Source organism: Ooceraea biroi, chromosome 8 (assembly GCF_003672135.1).
Source record: "Ooceraea biroi isolate clonal line C1 chromosome 8, Obir_v5.4, whole genome shotgun sequence".
NCBI lineage: Eukaryota > Metazoa > Arthropoda > Insecta > Hymenoptera > Formicidae > Ooceraea > Ooceraea biroi.
In genome coordinates this window covers 13,063,808-13,085,098 of record NC_039513.1, presented here as the reverse complement: position 1 = coordinate 13,085,098, position 21,291 = coordinate 13,063,808, and the positions used below count along the sequence as shown (strand labels likewise).

Here is a 21,291-nt window from a genome sequence, read left to right as displayed (position 1 = left end):
AGAAATCTGTCTTCGCGTCTTCGAGAAACGCTGAAGCTGAAGAAACGGAATAAAATTAGACTTGTACTCGACGCCAAGCCCTCGCTCGGAACTGTCGCGGAAACGTCACTTTGCGCGACGTCACGTCAAAAAACGAAAGAAAAAAATTACGGATCGTTAAATGATGATGTTCCACTTCTGGAGCGACAATGATGATGATAATGATTCCGCTCTCTCGTGGCGGGTACATCATAAACGATCCATTAATGGCCTACAGTCATAATGGTCCTACGTAAAAATCGCGTATCATTGTGGTCCCCCTCCCTCCTCGCGTTGCAGATGATTATTCATTACCCGGTTCCAAGCAGGGGATGCATTAGGGGCGCGCAGTCATATGAAATCGCGCGGAAGGATTCGTACGGTGCAGCACGCGAGGGCACAGCTGTAACACAATGTACCTTCCTTTTTCAGGGGAGGAGCACAAGGGAGCGATTTGCATACGCTCGGACGCTGGGTGGCATGGCCTATTTGCGATTTGATTTGACGGTAGAACGGATGAACGGTCAGACGGACGGATCAGTTTAGTGACCAGTGTAAAATTCACAGGCGTCCGACAACGTGATTCGTATTCGTGATCACGTAGCGCGAAGCAACTTCTCGCCCGGCATTGTTGCACATTATTTCGGCCTTGCACCTTAAATGCACCCCCATTACCATAATCATTGTACATGCCACTCTCAGCCATCACTGGCCGTGACCGGCAATTTTTCAATGGTTTTTTCATTAACTGCATTCCAGCACGTTTGTGCCTTGAAACTTGTTTTTACGCTTGTACATACTTTGTACGCTATTACATGATTCAGAAAAGTCACAGAAACTATCTAAAACTGCGAGTGATATTTGCGAAGATTCCTACGAGGCTGGTGAATCGAAGGACACCTCGCGATCTCGGATGAAAGAATCCACACGCATATTTTTATCGTTTCATATCAATTTGTAAAATTTCAGAAAGTTCCTTTTTCAATCATTTCTCAAAACTCTATAAAATACAATAACGTATAGAGGAAAGTCCCCGATTATGAGATACCATATCGATTTTGCCGAATGTAAGGAAATCTATAGGCAGAATTTAAAAATGTAATACGTTCTCCTGAAGAGAATTTAATAAGCTTTAGGTTGGTGAAATGAAAAATCTAATTTAAATATTATTTTTTCTGAAAATTAAAACAATTTGAAAAAAGAGCTTTACGCAGGATCGCGAAAGTGTGCTCCTAATATAAGATACCTTGAGAAATCGGTGTTAAAAGTGCAAAATACATCAGTATTGCAAGTAAAAAACTTTATTAGATATTTTTATAAAAATATTGCTGCCACAGCCTTCGCCAAATCTTCACGATTCCACTGTCAACGCTTCCTCGTTTCTCTAACCTCCATAGTCAGATTCTATAAAAATTAAATACACAAAAATTCGTAATATAAATTCGTATTAACTTTTCTTTAACCTTAACGTAGTATTTTCTTTCTTTTTATTACACTACATACTCTTCATATTCGAACAATAATTATCTCATATTCAGAGTACCCTGAATATCTCATACGAGCCACACGCCTAGCGGTTCCGCGATCATGAAATCTAACCTCTACAATTAAGCAATTCAACAAATTGCGTATTTTCCTGTTACTACGATTCTACTCTATCATTGCATACTGAATTTATTGCCAACCATTTCTTTATTATGTAATAAACAAGGTTTAAAGACTTACCTCAAGTTCCTTTGACATGTTCACAATTTCACAAACCTTTTCTTGCAAAAGCTAAACGCAATAACGAACAATGAATTTTTCACTAAATATATTTTACACCAAGAGTAATAAGTTTATGGTGGAATTAACAGATGGTACTCACTAGTTTAGTAGAAACTCCAGTATCTCATATTAGGAGCATATCTCATAATAGGGGATTCTCCTCTATATACCATCATTTCCAAACGTGCTAAATAAAAAGGCGTCTGATTGCAAGCGGCGTTGATAGACTCTTGCGAGTTACGAAGACTCGGAGGAGATTCATTCGACAGTTTCGTGAATCTCGCCGTTCTCACCGTTCCTTTCGACAAAAAGGACCAGACGATGGGATGACCGGCGCCTTTGCGAGCTAAACGTGGAGAAAGAAATCCCGCAGCGTCTCCGCGTTAATTCGCCGGTGACGTATGTTGCCGTAAATGAGTCATCACGCGAGAGGCAGACTCGTCGCGCTCTCTTTGTCTTCCACGTCTCCTCCCTCGTGTTTTTCGCACGCCCTCCGTTCATTTTCTTTCTCCGGGATGGCAGCGCGATTGTCCTCCTCTTTTTACTTTCCTCCTCCTGCATCCTGGTCGTCTCTCGTGGCGTTCTTATCCGCCGTACGGACCTCTCCACCTTTTAACGTGCGCGACGAGTAAATACCGTGAAGCCGGCGCTTTGTCACGCGGTATTTTCCGGCCGGCAATTAAAATATCAATTTGTCTCGCGCGTATTAATTAAGCCACGATTACGCTCGCATCAACAGCGTTAATATCCGCGTAACATTACTAACGTCACGCAGAGATTCGATAAATTGTATTATACGAAGCATTAGTACGTATGTAATGTCTGGAAAAATGTCTTGGATGATAATAAAATATTGATGGAAAAATTACTCTATCATACTTGATGATTAAAATAGCCGCGAATGCAAAGTGAACAAAAGACCGACGCGTGAAACGTCACGAGCGCGTCGGATTCCGCGCGACGTAACGCGGTTGCCAGCGAGCGAGTATCATCTCGCATCGGGAACAGAAAAATCCTACGCTTCACCATCCAAGCCGGCAATTGTAACTGCACAATCTCAGCGATCCCAGTCATCCGAGCGATACGCGACGCGTGTAATTCGAGCCCGAGCGTGCTCGCACCGCGTCCTTGGAAAGCTACCACGTTCCGCTTCCAGCGTTTCCTCTCCTCGCGATCGTGATCGGAGACCGCGACATTTAACGCGGAATTTATCGGACGTGGTGTGCCCGGGGAGTCTCGAGAGTGCAGCAGGGATCTCAAAGAGCGTCCAGGATAAAGCTACTGGGATTAAAGGCACATCGGGAGTGCGCGATATGAACTGCGCGTAATTCGATAGCACCGAGGCCTTGAGTGTCCACTGACCACGCTGTCCACGCTGTCCACCTGCTACCATCGCTCGCGGTATTTGCTGGATCCACTGGATTGTCGATTGGAAGCCGATCGACCGATGGTGCCTCAGGCCGTCCAAATGTCCGGCGACACCACAGCGACCGCTCGGAATTCGTGCCTATTTGCGAGGAGGAGGTCGTCCGAGTCATTCCTGAGGTCAAGAGGTCGAGTCGGAATTGAAAATATGCAGAGATTGAATTAGGGTCTCAAATTAGGCGAAAGGAAGGAGCTGGCTAGCCTGATGATCATTTTGGATCTTACACCGTTAATGAGACAGATGAAGCAAGTGTCGTGCGATATCTGGCCTCGACTCTGATCAGATATTTCATTCACGTAAGTTTCCACGTCGAAACGTCTCCACTTTATGATTCTCCACGTGCGGCGTGTGCAATGGACACGTAGCCGTACGATGGTAACGGAGAAACAAACAAAACGTCCTGAAACGAGACGGAAGTCATCGCATGTAGGTGCGCGCGATGCTGGAAGGCGACTTTATTTCCGGAACGTCGAATATAATACGCCGAGGCCCGGCTGCTCGGTAACAGAATCTAAAATTGGAGCGGAATACTCTGCAGCCCGGCAGGCTCCAGCGAGATGCTGGATTCTGGCAGCACGTGTCCATGTATCTCGTAAAATAATTTGCGAAGACTACCTCTTTAAAAAACCTAACAAAAACAGTTTCTTTATCGATAAAAAATATAGAAATTATAAGAAAGACCAAGAAATACCAAATTTATATTCGAGTAAAGAAAAATATTTCGAAAATTCATCCGTCAGCTCGATTTCTTTTATAATGCATCTATATCCAGACTATTGAGACGGATGATTCCTGTATCGTTTAGTAACGAACAGGAACCGGCTTCGTTGTTCAGCAGAGGAGGCATCAGCGGCCTGAAACTCACTGATTCGCAGAAGCACGCTTTATTCCGAGCTTAAAAGCGACGCGACGGTCTCCGACCAGGATTTTACACGGGGAACTCTCGCGTGAATTAATAGGGACGCACGTGCGCGGAGGCGCCGGAACGCCTCGCGTCGCGCAGGAAACATAACGGGGCGCGCGCGATTCACGGCCGTCGTGAGCATGCGACTTCCGTTACCTCCGCTCGCCGAAGGCGAGCGAGCATTTGCGTCCAACTTATTTGCATCGTGACAAGCCCTGAATAAAAAAAACCGAGCGAAAAAAAAGCAACACCGTCTAAAGTAGCCGGCGTTTCTCGGCGGCAACTCCTCCCTTTATCTGTCGTGTCTCGCGCGAGATAGAAATTCCACTTTCCTCCCTCCCCCCGGAATGCACTCGCCGACGTTTAAGGATAAATTTATAGATACCGCTTTAAGCGTTTAACAATCTCTCTCTCTCTCTTTCGTCCTTTTGCGACGCTATTCCGTTCTACAAAGTCAACGAAACGGCGAGATATTGAAGCGCAAGACTTGAAACTCGGGAAGAATTACCGTTACCCTCGAAGGATTTCTTGCGATACCTTCAAAGGTACCACGAGGCTCTCTTTGCTTCCTTCAAAGCGTCTTTATATATTTCTCTTCGTAATGGTTAGAAAAAAGTGTCGAGCTTTGAGAGAGAAATTCTGTACCTATTTGGCAAAGCGAAGATTCTCTCGAGAACACGTTCTTTTCGTTTCCTTAATCGATCTGGTAATCAAGTTAATTAGCAATGACGAGCGTTCTCCATTTCTCGGCAGCTGCAGTCTTTTTTACTCATTTGCCCTTCATCTCCCCGTCTACTCATGACGAGAGTGATTTAATGCAGACGCGGTTCGAGAGAAGGCGCAGTGCCAAGTTAACAGTGCAGCCTCTGTATCTCGCTCGGAACGTAAACTTCGGTTGCACGATGAGTCCAGGTGCATCGTTGGATACCCTTTTTTATGCCACTTTCAGGATATCGCTTCGGAATTACGAGGTGTGCCTTGGTAGTAGCTTGTATCTCCGACAGGTATTAATTCGCTACCGCGCGCGGTTTCGAGCGCGTATCGACGTCGCGCGCGGAACGGCCGCATTGTAAGTTATGTGCAATAATTATGACGAGCGGTGGATCTTGCTTCTTGCCGGAGAATCGCGTGTTCATATCGATCGTCTGCTCTCAATTTGCATCATTATCACTCATCACACGTCGAGTGCAACTCCAGTTTAATCAGCAGCGACAAGTAAGCGGCGAGACACGCAATATCCGTCTCTGTCCTTCTTTTTGGAGCAAGAGAAGATTCTATCATGCGTTTCGCGATTTCCAACTCGACGGTCCTCCGTCGCTAACGCAAAAGAGAAATCGAAGCATCCGGCAATGTCCCTGGAAGAGTGATACGAAGAAATCGGACGCGGAGAGAAAAATGAGAGGGCGAGGCGAGACAGGAGCGGCGGGATGAGGAGAGAAAAGGGAAGTAATACGTAATTGCGCAACCAGTAGAGGATGCTCGGGAGCTCCGACAAACTCCCGGGATGCGATACGATGCGATCTGTCATCGGCGAATTTTCCCGGTTTGCAAAAATCGCAAAGATGGTGGCGAACCGGAAAAGCCGCTATCGCGGCGGGCGCACGCGCGCGTTCGCAATTATCGTTACAGATTGAAAGCAGAAGATTAATTTGTGAGTATGAAATCGCATCGGCAACGGCCATTCACGATCGTTGTGCAATTCCTGTTACGTTACAACACTTTCTCCCTCTCCCGCGACACGACGGGCATTGTGCGTTAGCTCGTTGCTCGTGACATTGCAGAACCTCGTTGCGCGGACCTCGGTGGAGTGGCCTCCCTTGCGTTTCGCGGTGAATCTCGCCGTCAATCAGTCGCGACGAAACGAATGAGAACGCGGCACGAGCTATTATCAGATTAATCAACAATTAACAATTGCTAGGAAGAAGGAAATGTACTCGCGAGGGAATTAATCTGCCTTCTTCCTCGAATGTTGTTAATTAATTGCTAATTACTCCGCGCTCGCGAATAGACGATAAATAATGAATGTCAAGCTTTCGTCGAAATGCATGCATTGCGTAAGCACCAAATGCACTCATTATTTCAACAATTATTATTAATGTTAATGTCGAGACTGATTAATATTAATAAGTAATATGTGCATAATCTGCTCTTCAAGTGGATCGCTGTAATTATGTTTATCGTACGCTCGAGTGTGCTATTTGCTCAAACAAGGTTCTGCGGAAGTGCGGCCTCCGCGGCGCGCTCATAAGTTAACCGCAGCCGCGGATGAATTTTTCTACAACAAGACTGCCACGGAGGCCACTTAGCGCAAACTGGAAGAGCTTCTAAGGGCATTTAGGCGGGATAACGCTGCGGCATTGAATAAGCGCGTCGCTTTGCTGAAAGATAGATGGAGGTCGCTCGACGAGACCAACGTGGGAAAGCAGCGGGATTTAAGAGTGGAAGGTATAGCTGCAGCACGATGTGTTAACGCGATGAAGCAGCCGCGAGAGCAGCGACAAGTTTCAGTAACCATCAGTTGACTCTTGAACGCTTTCTCGGCAATTTGTTCGTCGAGAGAAACACAAGTTTGCCATGCTTCTTCGATCAATCCACGGAAAACGTTCACCGCACACGTGTAAGACATTTACAACCGCTTGAACGTAAAATAAAATCGACCACGAAAGCGTGATGTAACATGGACCACAAGTGCTATATTTGAATGCCATATAAACAGTAAGAATTTCAAGATAAATAAATCTTGAAATAAATTCTAGAATAAGTAGCTTTGTTCAAAGCATTTTTCTAGAAGAGAAAATGTGATTTTCTGGTGCAAATTTCGAAAGCTAAGGATTCGCGTGGTCACGTGGAAATTCGCAATTAACTCTTAAAACTCAAATGATCGGGAGGCACTCACAGCGAGTGTACCGAGTTAGCGAATCAGCATAGAGTAGTGGCCTTCATAAAGATCTCCCGTGGACCGTCACGACTAAAGACGCGCGATGAAACTGCGGTTAAACCGCGGATATCAATGACGGCGGACCACCGGCGTGGACCATTGCACGATTGCCGGTAACGCAAGAAGAAGAAGAAGAGGAAGACGACGACGACGACGAAGAAGCGCACTCGCGCTTAATTTCCGCGGGGGTGAGGCTTAATGAAATAGCGGGAATCCCGCGGGATCGTTAGCCGGAGCGATGCGGGAAGCAATTTCCGCGAAAGTCACGCGATTCCGCGTATTCGCGCGAGGATAAATCTCGCGCGCAGATACGGACAGATAGAAAGGCGTAACGCGCGTTTACGGGCGGAACACGAGGAAATCAGCTCTAAGCGGACTTTAAGTGGAAATTGATTTGCCTGCGAGCGAGCGGACGAGCGAACGAGTAGTGAGCTGAAGAATACGGTATCACCTCGCAACGGTCAACGATCCGACGAGTGGATCAACGGACGGATAGACGGATGACCATATACGACGATCCGCCGACATGTACGATGATCTTCATCGCCTACCTTGTAGGGGGTGTACGACACCATTAACGGCCGCTCGTACGATATTCGCACGATGGCACACGCGAAAGAATCTTCTCTGACGCGGCGTGAGCTCGACGCCAAACGTGCGTCACGACGACTTTGGATATGCGGTGATTACCAGCGGTAATTAACGAGGCGGTGCCGTACGTGTCTTTGATTACGAGGCCATTCGCGCTCGTCATTCTGGAGGAGTCAAGGAGAATGATTCCTCATCCAAGCGAAACTTCATCTGCGTCTGCGAGAAAAACAATCTTTCCGCGAGAACTGTAATTATTGTATACCGTATACAGATAATTTCGAGAGAGTCTGACAATTATTCGTTAAGTTATTCGGATGTGCAGCAATCGTCATGCTTTTATTAGCTGATTGCTCTTTGTTTCTGGTTTTAACATAATGCTGTTAATTAATTTAATTTTATTTAAAATTTCCTGTATTTCTCCATTTTAAATGTAACGCATGTAATGTATAAAAAAGTTAATTAAATGGAAATGTTATATCGATAATTACTGGTATTATCGGAAATTAATATTGATAATTCAATTAAACGTTAGAAAATTAGTTAATGAAGTAATTAATGGTGCATCGCTGCAATATCACTGTAAATAGCAGTAAAGTTACTAATTCAGAGAGATCTCTGTTTTATCCGCTATCAGCGAGCGCAGTCGCGTTTCCAACGCGAGCCGTAACCGACGCCACATGCTGGTCTGCAGATTCTCGTTCATAACGTCGATAAAGTTGCCTTCTGCATTAGGATCCAGCCTCTCCAACATTTGATAAATAACTTGCAGTTTCTTAGATTTTTTCAACATACAATATCAAATCCAGGAAATATGTAAACGTAAATATATATAATGTTTAATTATGAGAAAAGTGTATTCTTTTATTTTTCGAAACTTTGAATTTCTTTGAATATCGAATATTAATATGAAATAATCCTGAAGTGTCGTTCCTAAAAATTGTTATTGTTTATGATTCGATCTTGTTCACGCAAAATATTTCTTTCATTAATGCCATGATAAATTATGTGCAAAAATTACGAATATTTTAGCACTGGAAAGTTGTCGACTTTTCCGAGGGCTGAGGGACATCGCAGGAAAATGCGGCAAGCGGAAAAAATCTAATTTAGTCGTCCGACGAACAATTAAACTTTTACGGTGCGAAAGGGCCAGGAAAGTAAAAATGCGTCAGCACGTCTCCACCCATCGTAAATTCCATTCTCGCGTCGCTGATTTGGTGAACGAAATTGCGAACGTGGAAAATGAAAACTACGCGGACTTTCGAAGAGAGAAAGAGGAAGTCAGTCTCTTTCACGGATATGTAAATCGAATCAGCACTTTTTAACATTTCACGAAACGTGCACAGGGCAAATGTTATATAAATGTTATATATATCCAAGTTTTTCTTATTGAAATTCCATCTGTCGGATAACGCAAGTTCTTGTATATAAAAACGTGCATTTTATAAATTAATTCTATCGAATCCATGTGTCTGCGAATGAGAAATATTAGTTTTGCATTTATGCGAATATGGTGATCATTATTAATGAGAATGACAGGAATGCCAAGGGCTTTTGCCTGCTTAATTAATCGCCTCGTGAATTAATCCTATCATTAGCCTCACGCCTACGGGATTCCGACCTTGCAATCGATTTACCTTCAACACAGCAGTGCATAATTAACAATGCGCATTGAAGAGACAACGAATCAGGACTGGACAATGCTCATTATCATCACACTTTCGCCTGCTCTCTATATCTCTTCTTTACCGTTGTAATTTTGACGTCACCTTCCACGATTGCATAACGCAAATCGCATTTATGATGTCACCCACGAAGTATGATTAATTCAAACCTTCCTTATCCTTGAAACTGATTCTCGTCGAGCAAAACGTGCAGTTTCATCAAACAACAACTTGCAACAACTAGTTTTGCGTTATGTTTCAAGTCTGTTTTTATCGCTAGAATTTGCAACCGCGGACTTCGCAAGGTAATAGAACTTTGTAGAACGCAATATCGTGATATTTACACGAATTAACATATTATCGCATATCGCTCGTACGCTCGCGCTCATACTTAGAACATTATTCCTCTTACAAGGCAAAGTCGTCGAAGACAAAGAGGCTAATTTTTCCTCACTTAGCGAATACATGTAACTGCCATTGTAGATCCGTTGTCACCTTATTCAACGAGCGGTATTGTTCTCCGCAGAAACTACAGAGGCGACAAGTGTGGGCCGCGTGTTAGTGACGAGTTTTACGCAAGCGGGCGGAATGTTAAACAGAAGCTTGAACAATGTTGAGTGGCTATCACTCGATTAATTACGATCAAGAGACATCAGTAAGAAACTTCATTTTCATTTCAGCGCAACGCGAGATTCTAATGCTTCTTGACTTTGACGTACAACGATTTCTCGATTCACATTTTTTCACTAGCGGAACATAAATTTTCTGTACGCGAAAAGGAAAATTCTCGCGAGAGAAAACGAGGACTGCTAGAAAAGAATGTTTCATCGCTTGACACTCACCTCGTACATTGCGGTCCCGTTCTAGACGAGTGGTTCTAGGTAAGGATCTGCTTTTCGACTCACCTGCAACAGAAAATCACGCTCGCGTTACACGGGCTGTCACAAGCTACAAACATGTTCAAAGTTGAGAGCAGAAATGTCAGTTACCAGTCTTGTTATCGAAATCAGTGTCGAAAAATATATGGTCTTCAATAGCAATATTGTCAATGTTATCGTCAAGAGATACTTAATTACCCACAACATTGTTACATACACTTCTTGAGATAAATTTTATATTTTCTATTTATTTTTTAATATTAATATTAATATTTTAATATTTATTTTCTATTTATTTTATTTCATATCCTATTCCATATTTCTAGACTCAATTTTTCAATGTTCTCGTGGAAAGATTCATTTATATTATATATTCAAAGTTCTAACTAACGATACACCGATACATAAGGTATCAAGATCTTCCAACGGTGCTGCACAGATTTTTCGCTTTCACAGCCATATCTATATGAAGTATCGAATCCGTCTCGATACAGACGCGAGCTATTCGCGACCAGATAGATGGGAGAGAGCGGTCAGAAGCGCGGACTGCACGCATCCGCGGTCATGGAACCAGAAGTCCGCCGGCGTTCTGCCGGTTCTGTTATGCGGCTCCGTTTCGCGGCTTTTTCGCGGGGACAGCTTTTTCACGGCGCGTCGCGCGGCTGTAATGGACGTCCCTCGGCCGTCACTCACGAGAGGCACGCTCCAATTCTCGCGAGTCTCGGCTACCGTACGGTATTATACCGAGATGCTGCATCCGCGCACGTAGACACTTTCGTCTAATTGTACGTGCCAAGTAGCCGTACTAATTACGGACCGCACCCCTTTTTCCTTCATCGAGGCTTGAATGCGCAGCTGGAGCCGCACGACGGGGTCTCTTCTTTAAAGACCCCGATATTCATTTCGATCGAGATCGCTTAAGCGAATTCGTTAAAGCGAAATCTGAGCGGAACTTTTTAGATCGAGTGAATTCAAGTTGAAGTATAAAGGTACAACGAATTTTTCAGGGGGAAAAAAGATTGCAGAACTTTGTAATGGCTATGGCGATTCGGCGAAGTTGGATGGATTAAAGCTTGAAAAGAACGAGCGATAGAACTGTTCCAAGAAAAATTGAAATCTAATTAAATTTAAATTTAAGTAAAATTTAAGTTTAAATCTCTGCATGATTTTAATAGAGAATATCAAACATATTAAAAAATTCTATAAATATAGAATAGGAAAAGTAATTACTTTGTAAATTACTTCGAAAACTAGTTTACAAATAAATTCGAGAAATAAAAGTTGAAATGAAAGCGGAATTACTCAATCAACTTAAAATTCTTCCCCTCTCCTGGTTCAATAAAAATCCTCGATTGTGATAACTCGGTTGTGATTCAGGTTAATCCATCGCGGTGTATTTTTGCATCGATACGCGCCGAGACGCGCCGCGGGCAGAGGAATTCCCGAGACTTTCTACAAAAGTGCGCACGCTTTGCGAAATCATCATCGTACGCATGATGCGTGCGCGCCATTACAAGCGCCGAGCACCGTAAGACAGCAGCAGCGATCGTCACCATGAGGAGGTGGTCAACACACTGGTTCAGCGTGCTCTCCCAGTCCGCTGGCGAGGATCCCTCGGCTAATCGCAATTTCTCTCCCGGAGAGCGACTCGCGATGGAGCTGGAACGTGCGTGGCGGTGCGAAATACGCGGCGCACGTACGAATATACGCGTGGAGAATATCGAATGCTGCGACAAAACTGCGAATGCTTGACCGAGTTGCATTCCTGAACGAATGAGTTACAAACGAACGCGTGCTCGCCGACGCGGCTCCAGGCCAGTTTCCGATCCTGATAAGATACGACGAGAAGCGCGATGTATATAAGAGACCGCGTAGGGGAGATCGCGCATCGCAGATCCCGTATCGAAGATCATTCCGGCGATTTAATGGAGCAGTGGGTCGGGACAGGAGAAACGTCGTCCCGGCAAAGGTGAGTTACAAGGTGCAGATAAATGATATCTCTCCCAAAGTGAGAGCGTGAAACGAGAGAGTGTATCCTACGATTAGCGCGAACAATCCCTCGCCTCGCGCGCTATCCCGCCGCCGCGGTCGCGACGAGATGATTATTAAGTATCGTACGCTAATGACAATTCATTATCTCGCGCCTTGAGAGGAGAAATTCACGTGGCAGTCCCGTCATTATACGAATCGCGCGCGGGAGATCTGCAAATCTCGGTCAAGACTTCACGACCGCGGTGGCTACACTCCGTTTCTGCCAACACTTTCGAAAGCGGTAGACAGAACCGTTTCGTTTTCGTTCGTTGCGAGGGAAGACGACGAAGGCGTTGGAAGAAGAAAAGCAAAAAGTAACAGCGGCGGACTGACGGCTCATTCTGCTCGCTCGCTCGCGGAGCGCAGCGCAGCGAGTGATTGATCGCTTGTCTTCGATAGACACGTAACCGTCATCGAAACCAGATTTACAACGTCGTGCGGAAAGTGCGAGGGAGAGAGGGATTTAATTCTGTCCGGAGCGGACCGTAATGGCCAGCGCGAATGCGTGTAAGTCGGGATCGTAAATTTATTTACGCGAACCGGGATAAATTTACTCGGCCGACTCCTTGCGGCGCGACTTTTTCGCCGCCCTGATCGCCCGCGTAACAAGTTTCTCCTGCTGGGAAAGCGCAGACAAGCCCCGGATCATCTCTTTATTAACGTTTCGTTCGCTGTCCCTCGGTCCCAGCAGTAGTTACGATCGATTTGATATTCAATTACGCCCTGGATCGGTTACAGGAAAATCTCGGAATACCGCGCGCGACTTTCCTGAGAAAATGACTGACTGCTCTTCGGAACAAATGAACGCGAAAGAGACACGCGGAAACGGCACTAATAAACGCACTAATACGGTGATAAATTACACGAATAAAGTTAATGATAAGTTTCGCGTGTATTAATTAAAATCCCGCGGAGTATCGCGCACTCTGTGTACATTATGTAAACGCACTATATCGCAACAAGAAAAACAACAGGGCGTTTATGCTCGCCGCGAATGAAGTTAATTCATGCAGGTTTAATCTTATTGATCGAACGGTTCGGTTTTACGCCTGATTAATAATCCAATAAATATTCCACGACGATGCGCGATCGCGCGCCGACCGCACGGGAATTAATATCGCATTTTCGTTTCAGCAGCGGCTGTAAAATATCGCCGCAATTTGTATTAGCGACCGATCGCAAAAATCCGTGACGTGGTCGCTTCTTTTGAACACTTCTTTTTTTTTCTTTTTTTCATCGACCATAAAATCGTAAATAGCAAAATGCTGTCTCGGTGCAAACCGGACACTTCTAGGATCTCCAATTCTCCTTGCTCGGAGATTGAATGTCGCAATTCTAGAAGAGGGTGAAAGTGCGGTGAAGTTCCACGTTTCGGTGCAAACCACGAAATACGATCGAGGAGGACCTATCAGTAGTCGGTCTCGATTTCTCTGCGACGCCAATTCGAACGTCGCTTTATTCGTCCACATGGACGTCTTGCGTCGTTTGCGCAGACTCGTGCTTGTGCAACCTTCTTTACGGGCGATTACTCGCGTAATCATCGTCCGCGTTGGGAGAAGCGTACTCGTGGATTTGCACATCGCACAGCATACTTGGTTGTGACGAATGATTACCGAAAATATCAGCGAGAGTCGTTTCTCGAAGAATTAACGCCAGAACCTGGTAAACATTTGTATTTCAATGCATTTTATGCTGATACATTCGTGCACTTTCACATCAATTTGATGCGTGATTTTAATATTCAAGAAAACTTGATTTTTTTGGAGAATAAAGTGTAGAAACATATTGTACTTGAATTAATAAAAAAGATGAAAAAAAGAAAGTATTCTCTTACGCTTCTCTATTTTAGGTATAATATAATGCACTTCTGTAATCGCGTGCGATTCGTTTTCTTTTCTGTATCTCTGTGAGCGCTCCGCTTATTAATTTTCGCAAACTCTCGTCTCACATTATAAATGCATCCAATTATCTTTTTTCCTATTTGCCTTCGTGAGACAGAAAGACCATTTTGAGCCACGACCGCGCGAAGAGTCATTCGCACGACTTAATTGCCAGATGGCAGCTATTCGGACCGCCTGTATAATAAACAGCTAACGAGCATATTAAGGACGAGAGGAAGAAAAAAGCGGGGAAGGTGACGAGTCATTAAAATTGACTTTCTGTGTGTTTAGCCAGTTATTCGCAGCGTAAAGTTCACATTTTGTATTTAATTCGCCGAAGAATTAAATCCGTTCGTCTCGTGCATACAATTTAGACTGCGATCTCCGGAAAGATATGGAAACGAGCAATTTGCATTGTCTTCGCAAAATCACATGTTATTCTCGTTCTCTCGATGTATCTTATTATTTCGCATAAATAGTAAGCGGAATACAATGACAAGGCCTGAAGAATTTAAATACAAATTAAAAAGAAATAACGCGAACACGCTAGAAATGAATTCATTTATTATCTTGCACAAAATCTCGTAAAAGCGCATTTCCATTGAAGGTTTAATTTTCGCGGATGATAATTTCATTATAAAACCGATGCGCGATTTATCTGTTTATCTGCGCGGATTAATCGACGTCACTTTACGCGGCTGTCTAGCCATTAAATCGTAATAAACGAAACCAGCAACGCGGAAAATGAAAATGAACGCGACGTCCGTTTACAAAGCTCGTTGTTATTTTCAGTATAATTTCGGCTGAATTTCGCGAGGCAACATTTTTGTGAAAATTATATTTTAATAGCGCTTGACACTGCGAAAACGCAACATCTCGGAAATCGCGGCGGAATTACGCTATATATACACATACACGTATGCTCGCAACACTCCCTCAGTTAAAATTTTAACACAAAGACGGGGTTATGACTAATTTAAACGCATGCTTCGCTTTGTGCCGTTTATCGATACCGCCGAGCGATTATTCCTGTTAATACCGCGACATTTTTAATAAATGTACCGGTGGGAGCTCTTGCGAGAGTATATCAAAGTATGTGCATTAAATATATTATCGGATTTGCCATAAGTGGCACATAGCATCGCCGGCTCCGCCGGCGAGTCAAACAAGATAATGTTAACAACACATAGCAAGGAAGGAAACAATTCGCGATATAAATTACGTCGAAGAAAATTAACGGGATTTCCATCTGAATGTTGCGACGCGGGATAACGGGATAGCGTAATATTTTTCTTTTCTTATCTTAACACGTACACACTTTTCGATTTGCATCGAGACGATAACGATTAAACTGCATTCGCCGCGTGGTAGAGCCGCGCAAAACTCGATCTGCCTCATTTGAACAACGTAAATCGGCGGAAGTAACGTTTCGGTACGAGTCTCGCCGCGATTGCACACAGTCGTTGCGCTCAAACGCGCTTTTGTCGGCTCGGCTCCGGACAAGACGCGCCGGAATCGAGTTCGATACTCCAGAAGAGGCAACGCGCAAAACACACATATCACGCGTGTAACGGGTCGTCTTTTTCCTCCATCACGCTGGTCTCGGCTCGACAAACAGTATCGAACTGGCCAGGTTGGCGAATCGGGTCTGTAGAATGTACAAAAGGGACGCACAGAAGTGCACCATTGCAATTATGGCGTCTTGCAGTTGAGTCGATTTAAGAAGGTTGAGTATACGATTTAAAATTATAATGATATAATTGTAATTATAATTAAAGATCCTAATAGCTATTTATAAGCAAGCCTATAAATTTCGATTAGGACGCTCTCTTTGCGCGAGAAAGATTAAAAGAAGTTTGGCGCACCAAACGATATTTAAAAACTCGGAAAAATCGTAGAACGTTCTCTCGAATCATTATGCATATCTGTAATTAAAAATAAAAATGACATACGTCTGTGGCAGTTGCCGGTATCTTGCGGCACGTAACGGATCCTCATATTGGCGATGTAAATGATCTCACAACGTGTCTTTGAGCGATCGTTAGATCGTCTATCTGGGATTGCACGATCGAAGAACGTTCACATTTATTCTGGTTTCGACCTTTGCTATTGAATCACTATTGCTCGCGGTAGCTCATCATCCTGTCGCGTCGCCACTGATCACGTCACTCACCGCGAGAAATATCGATGATCGAAGATCCAAGCAGAAAGGAGTACCAATACTGCTCCGAAAATGTTCGCGGCTTCCGATTACGCACGCGTGATTACGTCGTGGCACTTTCGCTTTGCGGTCCCTTGATTTTCTATCGATTCCCTGGCAGCGGAGTCCCTCCTGACATTAACGACCGCGCGAACGCCGGTTATGATCCTCACGGGTAATAACGGATTCCATAGAAAGTCTTCCTGTTCGGCCGAGATCGATAGGCGGCCGGCAACCTGACGCGCTGAAGCATCCGGCTATTTTGCAACTCTACGCCAGGCCCATTGTACGTATTGTAATAACCCGGCGGCGAAACAATTTGCGGCGAGTAAAACATCACGCATCCCGGCAGCAGAACATCAGGAGTCATGCGGCGATGCGCACTGCAAACTCGCTGCGAATCGCGAGAGCGTTATCGCGCGTGTACGTACCATTAATGCGAATCACTTAATCTACATTAGATAGCGCGTGTTTAATGTCCCGATTGACGGCCAATTTCTCTCTCACTCATGTGTATATCTTTGCGTCTGCTTGTCGCTATCGTCCCGATTCGAATACCACGTTTACATCAGAACAGATCGAGTGTACTGTTATCAGCTTCCAGTTGCGATTAAACTGGTCGAGTTTAATCGCCAATGTGCCAAGCGCAAACAGCTGAGGAAATAGCAATACAATTTTTTTCACTTGAAGAGACCTCATCAAACGCGTGTACGTAATCCAACTCCTGATCTGTAATTTTCGACACTGCTTCAGAAAACTGCTGAGTGCAGAATCACCATAAGACGCGAGTCCGGCGGTCACTCGAGCACGGTGGCTTCGAAATCGCTCGGTGTCTTCTTTCCGACATCCAGTCGGCCGATTATACACTCACACACGGATTCGCGGCGCGGACGCAACGTTTCCTTTGAATAACCGGCTGTTTGACAAGCATTGTTCCCGTGAATCGACAGCCAGCGGCAGTCGATCTATTCAATTCGAACGCACCAATCAGACAGGCATCGATAATATTCTACGCGCGCGTAACAATTTCCGATCGATCGCTTGGAGAACGTAACGGGCACGTTTCCGCGAACTCAATGCCGACACTTTTCTTCGTATGTTTTTCACTTCACGCGTACGTCTGTCGAAAGCTCGAACAAAATCTCGTCGTGTCACATTTTCACAACGAGAAGGTGTATCTTCAACGGGTGATTACTGTCGACCGAGTGTCGCGTCGCGAGGCGATCAACGGGCGACGGATCAAGACACCGGATCGATTCACGGAGCCGGTTGCAGACAGTGAGCACGATACAGTCGGGAATGGACTGCCGCGAACGGAGGCTGTGTATGAAAGTAAATATTAACGTGATCTCCCTCGCTTACGCTGGCGTCGCCGGCCGGCGGTGTGCGTGGTGCGCGATTGTGTGATCGTGAGCATCTCACACGGGCACGGTTCTTTCGTAAATAGCGTGTCACGTGGGCGCTCCGTTACGAGTGCGTGCGAGTGTGCGCGTCGTCTGTTCGGTATCACAACCGGGTGACGTTTCCGTAGACGGAGCTACGGCGTAACTGCGCCGTCGTCTCGCCGAAATTGCTTCATCCCAGGGGAACCCAAAGAGCCGGAGAAGATTTAGACTTTGTAGAGCTAACGCTAACTCGAGGAACGTTTACTACTGGCCTGTACGATCTTAATTTTAAAATTCCGAAAAGTCGAGAAAAGTCGAGCGACGACGACTGGAATATAATTCGACAACGTCTGATTGGAGCCAGGGCAAGTACAAGATGGATGATCCGGGCAATTAAAACCGGCAGTTATCCCGTAATTCGAGCTGGTACCATGGTATCGCCAGACGCGTCGGCTATCGGGAAAGGCGAGCACGGCAAAACTTTAACGAGCGTAGGCACGCGATATTGCGTAGGGCTCTCACCTACGTGCTTATTAATCGCGCGCGTCGTTATCCTACGCGCCCTGGATCGTTCGGTCTGCGCCATAAAAAGGATCGTCCAGGCGAGCGGCCTTCCGTCCCCATGCATTTCAATCTCGCGTACGTGTAACAAAAATCACGCGCGTTTCAAGAACAACACGTGGACCACCGGCGTGCGCCGCTTAAAATTTTAGCGGACGTCTATTATTATACCCACCGAGACGGATCTCCCTTTCTCTCTCTTCCTCTGATTTTTCTTCCTTTTCCGCTCGCAATAACTGTAACGACATCGCGATATCGCAATTACGGTATCGGCGATTTATTCGCGACTGGCTCTCACCCCAGAGCGTGCAGCATGCAATTTCGTACTCTAGATACCTGATTCGAGGTCGTCATGGTCGGCTCCGCGCAGGCAGGAGTGAAAACTGCGAGACAGCCGACGACCGCCGGGCGAGGCGCCCTCCGTCGAGACGCCCTGCATCCTTGCACGAACCTTGGCGCCGTCGTCGTCGTGGAGGTCTCTCCTTCTTCCTCGGGTCGTTTAGGCGGCACCGAGGCGAAGCGAGCGGAATCGCATTGTCATGTCTCTTTTTCTTTCAATCTCTCTCCCTCTCTCTTTTGATATCCGACACTGAGAGAGTCAAATAATTAAGCACTAATTAACCGCGCTGGAGTGCACGCATTGCGTACGCCAACCACGTGTAGGTCGTGGAATAAACTTGTCTGCTACGTACTCTTCCACGCTCTAGTTCACCTGGAAAAAGAATCCAGCGATTCGTCGTCTAACGCGACGCAAACGGGTAGATACGCGCTTGGCAAACGTTCCCCGGAATGACGAGACCCATGATCCAAGTTCCGGGGGAATCGGATAGAGTTCGCGAAGTGACGATGGAAGTACGAGCAATCACGGTGTAACGGTAACTTTGGATTCAGTAGGATCATCTGTGTGTATTCGATAATGATAACAATAGAGACTCTGACAGTATAGTTAGGGTTCTAACAATTCCTGGTAGCTTAATTAATGACCATCGGAATATCGAAAGTTGTAAACATGTAATTTGGCTGCTGTTATGTTGTAATTTTTGCTGTCGCAATAATCACGTACAATTCTCTAGCTTTGCCTGATTAATTTTATTGCAAATTATTCGTTTTCGAAAATCTCGATGAACGAGCAATCATTTCGGCGCACTTAAAACAGAAATTTCTCTCAAGTCACATTAATTATGAAATAATTAAAAATTAATTAATTAACCAAATGTTGCTCAATCCGTGTCATGCTGCTCAAATATCCTCTCATTAGCCACGTTTACGTCGCACGAGCCGATGAGCCGAGTCTGAACAACGTGAAAGTCCAAATGCGACTTTCTGTTTCTTCGTTTCTGCACTCTACGAGAACATTTACGGCGGTCTCATGACAACACGTAAATCACTGACGATTTGCGTGCAATTTGCAGCCCGTCCGGCATAACGCGATTGCGCAACGGCGCGGAATTGCAGATTGACGCGAGTGCACCCTGATAGCTGACAGAATCGTGCCCAAACGCGGCTAATAATCCCGTTTTTGGGATTATTCACGCCTTCGCGCGAGATTCAGATAACGTCGCGTGAGTTATAGCCGCGTATCCGATGCCGTTCACGACGATTTGTGGATTTGGATTCGAACGAGCGAGAGGGACGATGATCCCGCGCCTTCGTTTCCGAACGCGAATATCTCTGCGTTACGTAATCGGCTTTTTACTCGCGAACGGAGTATCGATACTTCGACACGCTGTGTAATTAATGGGTTCGGGGTTTAAAGGTAAGACCGTGACTGTGTGAGATAAATCAGCTTCATGGATATCTCCTTTAACCGTCTCGTTTCAGACCTTACCACGTTTCGCTTTTCTGACGCACGGTTTCCGCAACTACAATAAATTTAAAATACCACCGCTCTGTCTCGTATTTCTCGAAATATATGAGCATTTTAACATTCTGCAGTAATGGAACGGTAACTAATGGCGTTTTGAATTTTCGAGGCGAGAACATCTTGTTCACACGCGATGAGTCAGCCCCGCAAATATTTATACGTTCTTCCGAATTATACTTGAACACATGTTCCTTCCTCGCGGTTTGCTTCTTAAGCGGAGCGTTTCTTCAATCCGATTCCAAGTCGAGCCATTGAGTATATTGTACTTCACAGACTTATACTCGAATCAGTGATATCCTCTTTTCGCTCCAGGTGATACCTGGTAAATTTTACCAATCCGAGTCATCGAAATATTTCACACTTCTCGTTCCGCGGAGTATCGCCGAAGATCTCCGTTCCCCGATTCGTAAAATTCGCAGCCTCGCCGCTTAAGGAAACGAGGAACTGAGCTTAGGAGCACATCCTCCATACGCCCAGGCTCGCCTGCTCAGTTATTTTGCAAGTGTTAACGCGCGCGACTGGCCGATGCATAATTTATACCGAGGCGCGTGGGTGTGCGTGCACACGCGTGTAGGCGTGCGCACGGTTTTTCAAGTAGGACGACGCGGGCACGTAATTAAAAAAGCAGAGAGGAAGGGCGGCATTCTCAATTCCGATCGCATGCCGTGTGCTGCAGATACAAATCGCAGACTGCAAACCGATTAATTACGCAGCCCGCGCGGCGATCGTTTAAATTCTCAATCTATCGTCGGGCGATCATTCACGGAGCGCATCAATTAACGGCGAGGATCGACCTCGAGGAACCTGATCATCGCGAGATCGATGATGATCTGTTTGCATCTGCACTTTACTGTCGCGATATTATTTGCAGCGCGCAGTCGCTTCTCCTTCGGGGCATACCTGTGCCATTCATCTCTTTATTTAATTAACACGTTCAGTCTCCGATTTCGCTGCACGCGTTTCGATTAATGTGTCGGGAGTGCGTTGAGTTACGAGGCTTACGAGGGTTCGAGTATAATTAAGATCGTGGTGATCGCCGATTGGATCACTAAACGAGAAAGTTTCATTCGCGTGACGTTTCGCGCACTGCAAAGCTGAGAAAAAGACACAAATATAATCACAAGAATCTTGATACGTTTGTTTACTCGCAACGCGGTATTTTCCATTTTCCATTTTTTCCCTTCCGC

The 21,291-nt window shown here is 45.4% G+C and overlaps 1 protein-coding gene across 10 annotated transcripts in view; it reads right to left on the bottom strand.

Annotated features, from left to right (window-relative positions):
* The window catches only part of LOC105275048 (disabled homolog 2-interacting protein), a 308,710-nt gene that overhangs the window by 77,985 nt on the left and 209,434 nt on the right, over positions 1-21,291 (bottom strand). For 4 of the 10 annotated variants that reach the window (XM_011331680.3, XM_011331678.3, XM_011331676.3 and 1 more), the window contains one exon: positions 10,148-10,210. The exons of 1 other annotated variant lie outside the window; for it this stretch is intronic. In XM_011331680.3, the coding sequence (XP_011329982.1) occupies positions 10,148-10,210 (63 nt within the window). Of the gene's footprint in view, positions 1-10,147; positions 10,211-16,046; positions 18,547-18,576; positions 18,953-21,291 lie in introns of those variants that run through there. 5 more of the 10 variants (XM_026971570.1, XM_026971572.1, XM_026971571.1 and 2 more) reach the window with 3 other exon arrangements.